Source organism: Phyllostomus discolor, chromosome 7 (assembly GCF_004126475.2).
Source record: "Phyllostomus discolor isolate MPI-MPIP mPhyDis1 chromosome 7, mPhyDis1.pri.v3, whole genome shotgun sequence".
In the NCBI taxonomy this organism is placed as follows: Eukaryota; Metazoa; Chordata; class Mammalia; order Chiroptera; family Phyllostomidae; genus Phyllostomus; species Phyllostomus discolor.
In genome coordinates, this window is record NC_040909.2 from 121,007,611 (window position 1) to 121,024,317 (window position 16,707).

At 35.3% G+C, this 16,707-nt stretch overlaps 1 protein-coding gene across 1 annotated transcript in view; it reads right to left on the minus strand.

Annotated features, from left to right (window-relative positions):
* The window catches only part of CSMD3 (CUB and Sushi multiple domains 3), an 893,237-nt gene that overhangs the window by 510,321 nt on the left and 366,209 nt on the right, over positions 1–16,707 (minus strand). Inside the window, 1 exon segment of the mRNA XM_028533680.2 lies at positions 5,825–5,949. Coding sequence (XP_028389481.1) covers positions 5,825–5,949 — 125 coding nt within the window.

The window sequence follows — 16,707 nt, forward strand, 5'->3', positions numbered from 1 at the left end:
TGCCAGACCCAATGGGTGGACTTGATAGGCACTGAGTCCTTCTAAAGCAAGCCAAGCTCCATGAGGTTGGCCCACCCACATAAGCTTATTTGCAGTGCCCTGGTCAGTCCTTACAGCCACTTTTCTGAGGGTTAATCCCACCCAGTGATGCTCTGACAGCATATGAGACTCAACCACACCATGAGAGCACACACGGCCTACACAAGGGACATCCCTGGAGCACACAACTCAAGTGAAAAAGAAGGCTGCACCACCAGGCCCCTCAGGACACATACCATATAAGGCCACTCTGATAATACTTGGGAGTCATAGCAGATCTACCTAATACATAGAAACAAGTGAGGGAGGAACCGAAATGGAAAACAAAGAAATGTCCCCAAATGAAAGAACAGGACAAAACTGCAGAAAAAACTAAACAAAATGGATGCGAACAATCTACCAGATGCAGTGTTAAAAACACAGGTGGTAAGGATGCTCAGTGAACTTAAGGGAAAAATAGATTATCTCAGTGGGAACTTCAATGAAGAGACAGGAAACATTTTAAAAAGAAGATAGAAAACATAAAAAAAGGACAAGTCTGAAATGAAGATTGCAATAACTGAAATGAGAAATACATTAGAGGAAATCAATAGCAGATTAGATGAAGCAGAGGATCAAAACAGCAATTAGCAATTCAAGGTAGCAGAAATACCCAATCAGAATAGCTAAATGAACAAAGAATCCATAAAAGTAAAAATGGTTTAAGGATCCTCCAGGACAATATTAAGATTACCAACACTTGCATCATAGAGATTCCAGAGAGAGAGAAAGAATTAAAAAAAAAAAACTCTTTGAAGAAATAATGACAGAAAACTCTCCTGATCTGGCAAAGTAGATGTACAAGTCCAGAAAATGCAAAGTCCCAAACAAGGTAAATACAAAAAGACCCACATCCAGACACACCATAATTAAAATGCCAAATGTTAAAGACAAAGAAAATCTTAAAAACTGCAACAGAAATGCACTTAGTTACCTAAAAGGGAGTTTTCATAAACTGTCAGCTGATATCTCTGCAGAAACATTACATATGAAAATAGATTGTTATGGAATATTCTAGGGAGTGTAACTAAGATTACCCAGGAAAGCTACAATTTGGGATTGAATGATAAATAAAGAGTTCTTCAGACAAGAAAAAGAAGGAGTTCAATACCACCAAACAAGCATTACAAGAACTACTACAGGGATTTCTTTAAGAAGAAGAGCAAAGACATTTAAAAAATATGAATAAGGAAATTTTGCAAAGAATAATATTCTCACTGACAAAAGCAGGCACATAATGAAACCAGTGAGTCAGTCAACAATAAAGCTATTACAAAGGTTCAAAGGTAAAAGCTGGAAGATCACATGTAACTAAAACAGTAATTTAAGGGATACACACAAACACACAAAGAAGTAAAAACTGACAAAAACATAAACTTGAAGGAGTACAAATGGTTGTGATTTTACTGTTCAAACTTAAAGTAACCATAAACTTAAAATAGACTGCTATAAACATAGCTTGCTATATGTGAAGCAATGGTAACAACCACAAACCAACACTCTATAAGAGATATGTGATAAATAAAGAGAAAGGAACCCAAACACAACAGAAAGTCATCAACATACAAGAGAGCAAGAGAATAAGAAAGGAACATAGAAGAAACAGATAAACAATACAAAAAATTAATAAAATGGCAATAACTACATACCTATTAATAATTACTTTAAATAAATGGATCAAATGCTCCGATCAAGAGGCGAATGGATAGAGAAGAGGTGGTACATATATACAATGGAGTATCACTTGGCTATGAATAAAGAATGAAATTATAACATTTCTGACCAAAGGGGCTGGCCTGGTGGGCATTAGGCTAAGTGAAATAAATCACACAAAGAAAGACAAATACCATATGATATCACTTATATGCAAAATCTAAAAAACAAATAAAGAAACCAACAGAACAGAAACAAACTCATATATACAGAGAACAGAGTAAGTGTTATCATATGGAAGTGGCTGGGATTACTGGATGAAAATGGTGAAGGGATTAAGAAGTACAAATTGACAGTCACAAAATAGTCACAGGGCTATACAGTACATCTTAGTGATTATTGTCAGTAATATTGTAATAACTCTGCATGGTGTCAGGTAGGTAGAAAATTTATCAGGGGGTCACTTTGTGATATATATAAATGTCTAACCACCATGCAGTACACCTGAAACTAACAGTATTGAATATCAAGAGTGATTTCCTGATTTTTAGCCAAGTTTCCAATAGTTTTTATTTCTTTTGCCTTCTTCTCTAACTTTCCTTTAATCATCCCTCCCATTACTCCCACAAGTGATTCATGTCCTTGTGCCTTAACAGACAAAAACTTTTCTTATATGGGAGCTTCCAAAGAAATATAGATTGAAAATTAGTCAAAAATATTAGTCAAATCACACACTATCAACTCTGTCGAATGCATCTCAGTTAACAAATGATCAGTTCTCAAACAAATGTTGTTTCTTTGAACATCATCAAAATCTGAAATAAACATTCTGTATACCTTCCTAGGGCATAAGTCTGCTTACTTGCCTGAATTCCAGCTTTTGGATATCTACTGCACCTTCCACAAAGAAATAATGTTTCCATAACTGTAAACTGGCAAATATCCCATATATGTATGCAACACACACACACACACACACACACACACACACACACCATTTAGGGGATAAAAATCATTGCCTGTATTTGTGTAAAATCCATTAATATTAATTTGCCAATTGCTCTTTTTCTTTTAATTGATAATTTGCTGTTTGTGTGAGCTGTCGGTTCCTTTAAAATCCCCATTTCTTCATTGCTCAACCATGCAATCCATAGACAGCAGCTATATTAATAACCTCTCAAAGGTGCAGTGCACTGATACTGCTATTTATGCTGCTGTCTGGAGAAAAGCATATTTATTCTGTCCAAGCACCCATGAGACATGAAAACTATTCTTTGTTCAGACTCACAGTATATAGTCATTTCAAAACTTCAATTACTATTTCAGCATGTTCCCTCCATTACCATTGCCAGCACCACAGCCAGTAATTTCTAATAGCAAAATGTACTTTATAAACCATACACACATGCACCCTGCATGCAATGAACAAATAAGGCTATGTATAAATAATTAATATCTGCAGGAAAATGTAAAATTTAGGTGAAATAATATCAATACATAAATCTTGAACATGCAAATTTTATACCTCCCAGCTAATAACAGATGACTCTTGAATGATGAATATATGTATATTCATCATTCATGTATATACATTCAACATTCATATGTATATTCATCATTCATGTACAAATAGGTATGTATATATCATTTATCTTGCAAATGAAGAAAAATAATCATATGTTAATATTTGATAAATATATCTTGATATTCAAGGCAGTACAGAGCTATTTTTGTACTATAGCATTTATGAAAAATAAAATAATGTAACAATTCTGCCTTTGAATAATTCACAATTAATATTATTCATTCTTTTTTACTGAATTGAGAGGACTGAATGAAAATAGATGGTTTACAGCCTCAATCTTACTTTATGAAGACCTTAAATTCCATGATCTAGCAATCACTTCTCTTCTTGTTCGAGATTTTGTTTCTTCGTTAACATCAATCTCGTTTTCTTAAATCTATTCTCTGTATTCCCATTTTTTATTTTCCATAAAAATGCACATACCTAATGAAGCAGAACACTTGGATCGCACCATTTTAAAAACAAAATTTTCAATATACTGTCCCTCATAGCTATAGCTTTTCTTGAGTGGAGGACGCCATAAAAAATCAACCTTATACAGTTAAATGTTGTTTTCATTGTTGGGATGAAAGTAACTGCCATTACACTTATTACTCAGTGTTTACTTTATTTTTTATTTTTATTTTTTTTAAACAGATCTTATTTATTTATTTTTATTTATTTATTTTTAAAGATTTTATTTATTCATTTCAGAGAGGGAAGGGAGGGAGATAGAGAGAGAGAGAGAGAAACATCAATGTGCGGTTGCTGGGGGTTATGGCCTGCAACCCAGGAATGTACCCTGGCTGGGAATCGAACCTGGGACACTCAGTGTTTACTTTATAAAGAACAATGCAATATATTTCAGATCCGAAAGCCAGGAACAAAGTTTGCTTTTGTTCTGCCATTCTTTTTTTTGTGTTTCACGTACAATAGTTTTCATGTAAACTGATCAGGCTTCCCTATTTGTTTGGCAACTCTCATATTTGTCCAACATGTAAAACATTCTTCAAAGTTATTTATCAACTTGTATGTAAACTTTTGTAACTATTTTACCTTTTTTCATTATCCCTATTTCAACATTTATTTATTTTCACCCTATTGCACTATACCTCATTTTGTAAGCCTTTCAAAACCAGAAGACTAATGAATAAACATCTACCCCTCACCAGGAAGTTGTACTTAAACCTGGGAAAAATCTAGATTCTCCTTCTTATTCTGAGTTGCCATTGCCAAGTGAGTGGAATATACCTGTTGCTTCCATTTTATCATGTTCTACTCCCCCTTTAATATTTTAAAACCTTTCTCTCCACTCTACAGATAGTTTTACTACAGACTTTGCCATTTTTTTCAAGTATTTGAGCTTAGAAAAGTAACTGGCTCTCTCTATGCCTTGTATTACTGATCTCTAAGATGGATATGAAAACGCTTCCATCAGTTTGTTTTGAGGATCAAATGAGGAGTATAGGAAGTGGTGAACCATGCCTGGCACAAATCAAGTGCCTAAAAATGGTTCTGATGATGACAGAGGTGTAGTAACAGTAGATAATCCCCCATACAACTTGATTTTTCAGTCCTGTCATACTTCTAAAAGCATGAGATTTTTCTAGTCTCATGGGCTTAAACATTCATCTTTGACTCTATCTTGCCACTTTCCTTTTTTCTATCTAGCCAGTTCTCAAATAGTTTGTCTCTGTCCCTTTACTGTGGCTCTCAGATGTGTCCCTTCTCTGTCCCTCTGATATCACCCTCATTCTGTCTGACAGTAATCTGCAGGATGTGGTGAGCTAATGGAAATGCCCTCTGAGGAAGAGCGCTAACAGGATGATGAGTACTGAGACACTGAAAGATGCAGAGACATCATAATTGCAAATAACAACAACAAATAAGCAATCAAGGAGCCAGGAGGCTAGGAGGAAGAAGTGTTCATTTTCAAACACAGCTTAATAAAGTTGAGGGAAGAAAGGGGGTTCATTTAATTTAGATGGAAATATTTATACGTAGAAAGGGGTTGGAAGTAAATCTTACCTGCAATTGCTGGTAATATGAAAGCTAGAACACTCATTATCCTCCTTAGATTAAACATTTACTAACGATAGAACCTGTGCTCCTCATCCACTGCCACCGCCATCACTGCTATTGGACGCGTAAGCAGTTAAAATGCCAAATCATGCAAGTAGAGATAGAATTATGGTTTAATAAACTCCTAACAACCAAATCAATGCCTATACAAGGCAAACTCTGATTCAAATAAAAAAAGGCCAACAAAATCACCAGTGCCTTATATTATATCTTTTATGCTCCAATCTGTTGTTATATGATTATCAGTTTGGGAACTCCTTGGAAACCTAACATAGTGGTTCGCATATCACAGATTTTCAATAAATATTATTAAACACGCCAGCTAAAATTTCCTTCAAGACGCCATTACACCTCAAAGATTTAATTAAAATTTATTCTCTGTAGAGCAAATGTCAAACTATTAGAATGTGTTAAGAGAACATTTTTATTTCAAAGACTTTTCTTTACCTTTACATACAGGCCTGTGATCACTCCAAGCAGCAAAGACTTCAGCTATCCGTTGGCAAGTGATGCTCTTAGCGCCCTGCAGGACATAATCTTCATCACAAGAAAACTGCACAGTTGATCCAAGGCTAAAATTGAACAAAGGATTAAAAGGCAGGATTAGAAGCATATAACATGATGATTAGGCTCCACTGCTACTGGCATGGTCCAACAGGTCAAAATGTTCCATGGTGACAGAATCTTCCTACTGTGAAAAAATACATTTAAAAATGATTTGAGCAAATATATAACAAAAGTCATGTACAGATGAATCTAATGTAAAATGATAACATGCAGATACTGGTAGGGATTGCATAAAAGTGTCGTCGAGTTTAATTATCTTGTTATTAATTATAGAAGCCAAGGTTAAATAACTGATCAAGTGTCCCATCCTAAGTAGGTAGCAAATATGAAGCAAAAGATGGACTTCCTAACGTGCATCCCAGTGCTTGTGTTCCTGCCACATCAGAGTACTTCTCTAGCACGTGTTCACATGTGGACTGATTTGGACATATATTTGCACATCTATTGCTTTATGTGTGTTTACATATATTTAGGGCTGCAAAATGGTGCTGATTGTTCATATAAAATTCGTCCACTTTTTACTATCTACCCTATTGCAATTTGGATTTTACTTCCCTTTCCACTAAAAGCGAAGTTACTAAAATGACCACTTTTAAAGACCCTAATTGATAAAGATAACAAATGCTTTTTTTTCTAAAATAAAAAAATTTACTGTGAATTTTCTTTCATAAAATCCTCAAACAGCAATTCACCTGCAATATATATATATATATATATATATATATATATATATTCCAATTTCTTAAACATGACACAAAAAGGCCTCCAGCAGGTAAGTGCCTGGCAGCCTGCACACCCCATCTCTAACCCAGTGCCATACATGATGGGTGTTGCTAGCAGCTGCTGGTTTCTACCCTGGCCATGCTGACTGTTCTTGCCCAGAGCGCCTTCCCTGTGGCCTCTCAGCCAGCCTGTGCCTGAACAGCTCCAGTTCAGTCCCTGAGCTTATCACACAGGGGACTGCACGGTCACATTTGTGCTGTAAGAAAAATATCTCTGGAACAATGTGGAGAACAATTTAAAAGGAAGGCTAATAGAGAAAGGGAGGCCAGTAAGAAAATACCTGAAGTAATTTATGCCAAGTGTTGGCAAACCATGTTCTGCAGGCCAAATCTGGTCCACTGCCTATTTTTGCACAGCACAGGAGATATAAATAGTCTTTATACTTTTGAACATTTGAAAACAATCACAAAAAATAGCCTTTTATGAAGTGTAGAAATTACATTAAGTTCACATTTCAATGTGCATAAATAAAATTTTATTGGAACACAGCTATCCTCCTCTTTCATTGACATACTAACCTATGGCTGTTTTCATGCTACGGTGTCAGGGTTGAATAGCCACAATGGAGACTCTTTGGCCTAAAGAGTATGAAAGGTTTACTATCTAACCCTTTGAAGAAAAGTTGACCCACCTCTTGTCTAGGCTAAAGAAGATAAAAGACCCTAAGTAATGGGTGGCATGGCAAAGAACAAACGGATTCAGTATAGAGAAAAATGTAGGCACTCAAATCTATTTCCCATTGGAATAATTTCCTTTCTCTCTCACTTTTTAAAAAATTGTTTTCACTTTAAATATAACAAGTTTATAAAAGTGTATAATAATACATAGTTCATTGAGTTATCATAAATTAAACACCCATATAACAAGAGAAAGATTATCTTGATAGTTTTCCTGGACTTCTAATGACTCTAAGTTTTATTTAAATGGCCCTGTAGCCTGAGCAGCCTTACAAATTTGCCTAATGCTTAATTCTCTTTTTTTACTTCCCCGTCTCTGTAAGTGAAAAGTCCATCCTTCTAGTTGAAGGCCAAAACAAGTGGAGTCATTTTTCACTCATCTTGTTCACATCCACCCCATGGAACAAATCCTGTTAGCCACACCTTCAAAATGAAGAGCCTAGCATTTCTCATCCCCGCCCTGTCACCACCATGATCTGAGCCACCATAATTTCTCATCTGTGTTAGGCCGTTTGCTCTGTGTTGGTTTCCTGTTTCTCTTCTTGACTCCCTGCAATCTATCTTTAAATAGTGTCCATGGCAATCCCTTTTTTAATTTTTTGCTCTTATTTATTTATGCATTACTCTTAGAAGACCTCATTTTTGACTGGACTCAGACTTAGAGGTAAAAGCTCTCAGAGAGGATAGGCTATGTCTCCAGGCAAGCTGTTCTTGGTGTTTTTCTCTGGCCTCCTTCATCCTCGTGGCCAAAAGTTTAGCCTATTCTACAGTCTCTTCCTTATTTTTCTTAGGATGTTGTTTCTTCAAAGCAATATGCTGGCATTTGTGTTGCAGACACGTGGGATAAAAGACACTGAATCTTGGGTGCTTTGGTCATAGATTTCTTACCTTCTTTGTTGAGGGGCTTTAAAACAACTCGTTTGTGGACTTCATCTTCTGTAGAGAGGCTGAAAAATTTGCAGATTCTGCTAGCTCTTTTTGAGTCCCAGACAACAAGGCACAGTAGTATCCGTGAGACCAGTAATATCTTTCTCCCGTTTTTTTTTTTTTTTTTTTTTTTTCCACAATGACCGAGTTGAGAACACTGAGATCGGCATCCACAGTACAACCCCGAACAGATCTGTACTTTCACTCCCCACTCCTCCTTGGTCTGCAACAGGAATGCCCCTTGCTCAGCAGCAGGCAGACATGGTCATGGGTCAAGACACCCTGCTCATGGGGAAACCTTCTTTGTTGTTCCCTCCACTGATTCGAACCACATAACCCTTCTATTCTTCACCCAGAGCATCAGCAGCCACTTCTGTGGCCATATGCTTCTCATCAAAGGTACCAAGTTTGCATTTATCATTCACTTCAGTGAGTTTCTGGCAACCACAGGCTGGGAAAGAGATGTTCAACTTCATCTTGAAACAGCCAAACACCTCCAAGGCACCACAAGAAAGAGAACTCCATAGCAATCTTTTCAAGAAAATGGCTCAAATTATGCCATTCCTATGCATCAAACCCTCTAATGCTTCCCTATTTCACTTAGAGTAAAGGAAGCACCCTTGTAAAGGCCTATGTGGTCTGCCCGTGCTAATTTTCACAATACATTTCCTACCACTTTCTCCTTCAATCTCTGTTCATTAGCCACAGTGAATTCTTTGTCCTGGTTTGAAAATATTAAGGATTCACTTGCCTCAAGGTCTTTACACTGCATTTATATTAGTCTGAAAAATGTTTTATCAGGAAGTGCGCATCTGTCACATCCTCATTTCTGATTTTTCTTCACATGTCACCTTATTTGTAAGTTCCTCTTTGACTATTCTCTATAAAACAGATACTCCTATTCCATAATCATCTTCTACATTATTTCCTTCACAATATGATACATCACATAATTATCCATCCACCTGTGTACCTCATTGTTCTAGAAAAACTCCTGGCACTCCTCTGTTTTGTTTTCCAACCTGTAATATGTATTCTAATATACATATTAAATAGTAAATAAATAAATGAATGCATGCATACATAATTAGGTAATAAATAAATGAATACATGCATACATAATTTTTGAGAGTGAATAAATGCTCTTTATAATATATGTAGTAAACACAAATATGTATTTTTAATAATACAAATTCATTATCTGAAATGGCCTAATCCAGACATAACATATCCCTGTAACTGGACAAAGTTACTCTTGGGTAAAGTACTTCCTCAAGACTATTTAAATGGCTTATAACCCACATGTACTCACCTCCCACCTACTGACATATTTGGTACATTCCAGTAAACAGCAAAGAAAGTAATGTGATTAGAGCATAGAACATGAAGAAGACGGGGTATAAAATTAAGTTAAAAGAAGCAATTAGAGAGTGGGGTGAGATCATTTATGAATTTGTAGGCCATGGTAAGGATTTTAACCTTTATCCTGAGGGAATTAAGCAGTAATTGCAGGACTGAGAGCCAAAGGGATGATATTGTGTAACTTCATGTTTTAAAGTGATAATACTGGCTGCTGAGTAGAAAATAACCTGTAAGGGGCAAATGTAGAATCAGAGGGAATAGTTAATAATCCATTGCAGCAACCCTAGCTCTCACAGAGATGATACTATGGGGACTTGTACCACGAGGGTAGTTTTCAGAAACTAATGATGGTAAAACTTTTTTTTCTTAGAATGCCTTAGTATAGGCCTGACCCACAGAAGTAATTTTAATTACTGTGTTCTCACTAACTTAATGAATTAATGACTCTGTAAAGGTCACTCAGTTTGTCACAGATGATTATAATATTCTTGTTTAACCAGGCTCTTCTTGCTAAAAATAATAAATTGCATTTGTAACAAGTGTTTGAGCTTGTTTCTTTTGATTATAGCCAACGAATTCACATACCCTGATGACATACAACTGGTAATAAGTGCATTGCTACCATACCAAAGATTGGCCAGTGATGGCCTTTGCATCAAACACTCTCCCTTCTACTGAAAGGTTAACAATCTCAACAATGTTTTCTTCCTTCAGTGCACTGGGGGAGTTAGTTCAGGACTGCAGTTAATAGTTTCAGCTGCAGAGTCAGAGAGATTTTTCAAACCTCAACTCTTTCCTTTCTAAGCTGCATGACTTTGAAAAAATCATGCTTTCCCGCTATTGACAGAAAGACTCTTTGTATGATATCTGCATATATCACCATCCAGGATCACAGCTAAACTTCAACACATTCTAGACTGAAAATACGAAAGTACTAAATGGCACAGAGAGGACAAAAATCAATGAAGTAACCAGTATTTTCAGTAGCACACAGGCTCAGTAATATCCAGGCAGTCAATATCTTGAACAAGTGCACCATTTCCTTTTTATGAACTGATTTAACATTTGAATCAAACTTAAAGACCACTACCAACTAAGTTTCATCAAAAATATGTATTTCTAGGAAAGCAGCTACATGGTAGTGACAATAAAGGAAGATGAGCTATACCCACTGTAATTTCTCTGTCATTACTGAAGAGATAGCTAAATAAAAGCTTCCACCTTAATAGGTTACTCAACCTGATAGCATATTCCAAAATAAATGATTGAACACATTTTTAATTTAATTATCAAATCATCAATCATACAGCATGCAATAGCATAGTTTAGAAAACAGATGTTGATCTTCACCATGATTATGCATGTCTATGTTAAAGTGATATTTAAAAAACTATGGTTATTATTGCAAAGTATACCATAATAGCAAAGCTCTCAGTGAAAAAAGATATGAATTTTCAGAATATATAATATTTTCCTATTTTTACACAAGACAGCTAATATAATTATATATATAAAGGAATATAACTATATATATATAAAGGAATAAAATATGAACTAATATAGAGATAGGAAGGACAAATCATGATGGTTGGGCTACAGAAGGGGATTTAAGAGATAAAGAACAAGGGATCTCTAGGGTATTATATCAAGAGTGAATTTGGGCTGCTTCCAAATTCTGGCTATTGTAAATAATGTTGCAATGAACATAGTGGTCCATATATTCTTTTGAATTAAGGTTTCGGTTTTCTTTGGATAAAGATGAGTAAATTAAAAAAAAAAAAGCTGTGGTACATTTACACAATGGAATACTACTACCTGACCATTAAACAGGAGGAAATATTACCCTTTGTGACAGCATGGATGGGCCTGGAGAGTATTATGCTAAGTGAAATAAGCCAGTCAGAGAAAGACAGTATCATGATTTCACTCATGGAATCTACTGAACAAAATAAGCTAACAAACCAGAGAAAGACTCATAGATACAGGGGACAGACTGATAGCTGTCAGAGGGGAGACTGCTGGGGGTTGGATGAAAAGGTGAAAGGATTAATAAAAAAATTAAAAGCACTGACAACAATACAGTGATTACAAAAGGAAAAGGAAGGCGGTGGCAGGTTGGAGAGAGTAAAGCGGGGATAAGTGGTGATGGGAAGAGACTTGCCTCGGGGTGGTGAACACACAATGAAGTGCACAGATGATGTGCTGTGGAATTGGGCACCTGAAACCTTTATAATTTTCTTAACCAGTGTCACCCCAGTAAATCCAATAAAAAAGAAAACAAAGACTGAAATGTATTTAAGTACATTTTTCAATTTGTGTTTTTATTTGATTTAAATGTATGATAATGTCCTGGATGGTGCAGAAATTCCTCACTTAAAGCAGTTGTATATTTTTCAAATTATCACTGTATAGGTAGAAATTAACCAGGCATGAAGAATGACCTAAAAATTAAGCAATCTGCAAATAATGTCTAAAGTAAAAAAAAATACTAACCACGCAGAAAATAACAAAATTGCCATAAAATACCAGTTTAATATCTTTGAAACTAAAATGATTCTCTAAATGTATTTACATTGTTAATTTCAAAAATGATTTCACTGCACAATAGAAAATCCAAGCTATTTTTTACTGAAATAATATTTGGAGTTGAACATTTGTACAATATGATTTTTCCCATTTAAAATTACACAAGCGATTTATGATTATTATAGAAAATGTTGAAATGAAGATTAGCAATAAGGAGGTAAATGTTACTTTAAGCTCTACATTGTTAACATATTTCAATGTAATTCCAGAATTCCAGTTCTGTTCATATCCACATTCATAGTTTCAACCTCCCTTCCTATGAAAACGGAACAATTGTCTCTTCTAAGAGAAGAGCTATTTTTCTACCTGGTTTTGGATTTGTGCACCTCTCCTTCTCATCACTTGTGCCATTAATCATTCTTTCTCTCTCATGAATATTCAACCTTCCATTGTAAGCTAGAAGCTAAAGTGGCATTAACCCACCTATTAGGAAGTTGAAAAATTACATGTTAATATAATTTATTCTAAGGCGATGATAAATTACCTTATTTTAAAATTGTTTTGTTTCTGGTTCTACATTTTATGATAAGTTGTGCAGACATTTTAGAAGATTTTCAACATACACCAAAACTTTTCTTCAACAGAGAATAAAAGATGTTCTTTTGACATGGATTGCTCATTTCATTGTTCTTATAAAATTAATGGCATTCCTCTACAAAGATAGTACCAGCAGAACTGAGTCTATGTTAAATGCAAGGATAATCTAACTCAGTATTCACACACCTTCATATTTCAGTCTAATCTAAAGCCTTCTTTGCACTGTTGGTTATGAGCAGGTTGGATATTGTTTCTGTGCATCTTGGTTTGTGCAATGTTAAAAGCCATTCAGTGCCTCAGTCAACACTGAAACCAACTACCACCCTGTTACTCTCCAGCAAATCGGCCCTTTATGCACAATTTATAATATTGCTAGACAGCGATGTTGCTTACTGTCCTCACCTCTCCACTACTTCTTTTCACTTCAACTTAAATCATATTGCTAGGAATAAGTCCTACTACTTATGGCTTTAATTCATATATTTATATACTTCTATGAAACAGCACAATAGGTTGAGAAATGGATCAATTCCAAATGGGGTAATATCTGGGAAAAAGTAAAAAACACCAAAAGAATAGATTACTAAGAAAACAACAACAACGGAAGAGCACTAGGTGGGTACATTTTTTTTTCTTTTGTTAGTTTATTTTGTTCATTAAATTCCATGTATGAGTGAAATCATGTAGTATTTGCCTTTATCTGACTGGTTTATGTCACTTAGTATAATACTCTTGGTGTCCACCTCTGCTGACCCAAAAGGTAATATACCTTCTTTTTTATGGCTGAATAGCATTCCATTGTGTATGTGTACCACAATTTTTTGTCTACCCATCTACTGATGGGCACCTGGCCTGCTTTCAAACGTTGGCTATTGTAAATAATGCTGCAATGTATATTCAGTTGCATACAGTCTTTCAAATTAGTGTTTTGGGTTTCTTCTTAGGTGAGCACATTAATGTGGATTTTTGTATTGAGAACAGCTCTTCATTAATTAGTTAACTAAGGAAAAGCAAAAGCCATTAAAATAGTTATAATTCTATACATTCAGAAAAAAATGTAGAATGATTATTATCGCAAGTCCTTTAACTTCCAAAGTTAACTGTGCTTAACCTTTCAGAATCCTTGAAAACCCTTGCTTATTACATCTGACAAATATATCAAGATTTTAAAAGTCAGTATAATTGTGAAAAAAGACAACTTAAGTTGTTACTTTATCTTGATATTTGTTTTTTTCTCTGGAGTCTACAAAATACATTCTTGCCACTGGATGCTATCTTTTTTTTGGTTGTATTTTATTTACATCTTATGTTCAACATTTCCTGGATCAAATTGTGTCTTAATTGAACATAATTTTGTTTTATAGATGTTCAATCCTTGATAAACAGTGTTTTTACATTACAAGTGAAATATCACACAGCTCCATAACTGTGTTATAAAGTAAGAAAAAAGGCACAAGGTAAAATAATGATATTCTTCAAAGGAAAAAAATAAATTAGTAAAGAGTACTTTTGACTATTAGCAGTAATAAGAGTTAGGAAGTGACATAATATTCCAAACAATCACAATATAAACAAACACTTAAGAACCAAAATAAAGTATATTTAAAACTCTAAACAAAAACATTTTTAAAGATTTTATTTATTTTTAGAGAGAAGGGAAGGGAGGGAGAAAGAGAGAGACAGAAATATCAATGCGTGATTGCCTCTCACACGCCCCCTACTGGAGAACTGACCTGGCCTGCAACCCAGGCATGTGCCCTGATTGGAAATTGAACCAGTGACCCTTTCGTTTGCAGGCCAATGGTCAATCCACTGAGCTACACCAGACAGGGCTCTGAACTCAATTTTTCACATTCAGTTTATCAACATTATAACACACTGAGGAAAATTTCAAGTAGATTGTATTAGATTATCCCTAGTTGCATTATAGCTGTAACATTTCATGAATCAATATGCTTTTTATGAAAATAAATCTGCCAGAACAAATACACCTCAAATATTTCATCATGTTTTTCTGCTGTTGTAACTCTAATGAATAAGAGCATCTAACTTTTAAGTTTGGTGTGTTTAACTTTTAAACCATTCTCATTTAACATAAATAACTGTGCTATAAGGCATTTCTTCTAATATGGATACCATAATATTACATAATTCTGATTAAACTAAAAATATAATTAATATTTCTTCTGGCAGTAAAAATAACTTTCCAGTAAAAACTAAAACTAAAAACAAGAAATAGTGGTTTAATGAATGGTTGGCAAGTCTCAATATCTGCTGTCTGAATTGTAGAGAGTGATATGGAAATTACCAGGTAACTTCTGAGGTTTACTTCCCAGGGATAAAGCTCAGGGAGGCTATAATAATAGCTATTGTAATGAAATACAAATAGCTATATAAAATATATAAATTGGTCTATGGATTATTTTAACTTTAAAAGAAAAATAAGTCCCAAGCATTCTATACGGGTAGGGCATACAAGGACATTGTAGCTTAGCTAGGAATTACATGTCTTACCATAATTGTTAGGGGAGCCATGTTCCTGTGTGTATCACCCTTCCCTGCCTCTGTGCTATCTCTCCTTCAACTACGAAGTCATCTGGAGATTATAAAGCATGGAACTGGAGATTTACAAATCACCTGCATCGTATACTCTTATTATCAGAATCATAAATCAGAGAAGAGTTCCACATGATTTCTACACAAGTAGAAATGAGTGAGTGAATGGCTACCTTAAATCTATTGATTGTATTTGAGAAGTTAAACTTAGAGTAACACAATTACATTATTTTAAATTTTTTTGAAGAATTTCAAATTCTGTCATGGTCAAACTGGTGCCCATCATGTCAGATTAATGAGTTCAGGAGTGTGAACTCGTGAGGCATTAAAGATGGTTTTGCACATGGAATACAAAGTCTGGGGCTGAGGGAAATCTACTGGACAACCCCACAGACAGCAGACAGGCAGACAGAGGTACACCAGGATAAGGCAGGCCGGTGTAGATGCTGAGCCTGGAGAGACTGGCTGGCATTTGCAGTGTGGTAACAAATACCACAGCATTTGCCTGGACTCTGGCAGTGGGTGCAGAAGTAGCTAAGCATTCAGGCGATAGGTATTAGCAAAACACAAAATACAAGTGCCAGCAGTCATTTTACAGTAGATTGTTCTCTGCCTTTTCTCATCGGCTAAAACAGCAGTTTGCCAACTGTGTTGGACATGCCAGGTTGCCGCAGTGAACGGACACACTGGGGCTGGAGTGTGCTTCAAATTTTTGAAGAAAACACAGACATCTGTCATTCATTGTGCAAATTACTGGCTTCAGACAGTTCAACATTAGATCACTCTGTTTCTTTCACTGACATCATGTGTTCGCCAAGCTGGATTTTCAGTAACCGCTGTGATAAATAGCTAGTACCACGCCCTTTCACTGGGAACAGGAAATGAGAGTGGTGATATCCAATCTAATTCCAAGTTGTAAGAAGTTACGAAGTGCCCAACAGTGCCAAGTCGTTAGAACATAAAACTCTAAGACAAACTACTTAACAAATGCATGTGTTAGATTTTTCTTTGGGCCTGGGGAGATGTGAAAACATGACTGAAATATTAAGAACACTGTGATCCTAAACTACTGGGGATTTTTTATTGTGCTAAAACATTATACTCCATTTTATAGGTCTATTTCTTTTTGTACAGCATTGTTTTTCAAAATGTGTCCTGAAGGGGGAGGTGGTTACTTACTCAGACATACTGACCACACTCAAATGTCTAAAGGTGAAGATCAAGAAACTAAATTTTTATACTGAAATTTTTAGATAATTCCAAGCAATGAAGAGGTTTGAACATGAAAAACTTAGTGGTTAGCTGGGAATATGGGTCAAGTGGGTATAGCAATAA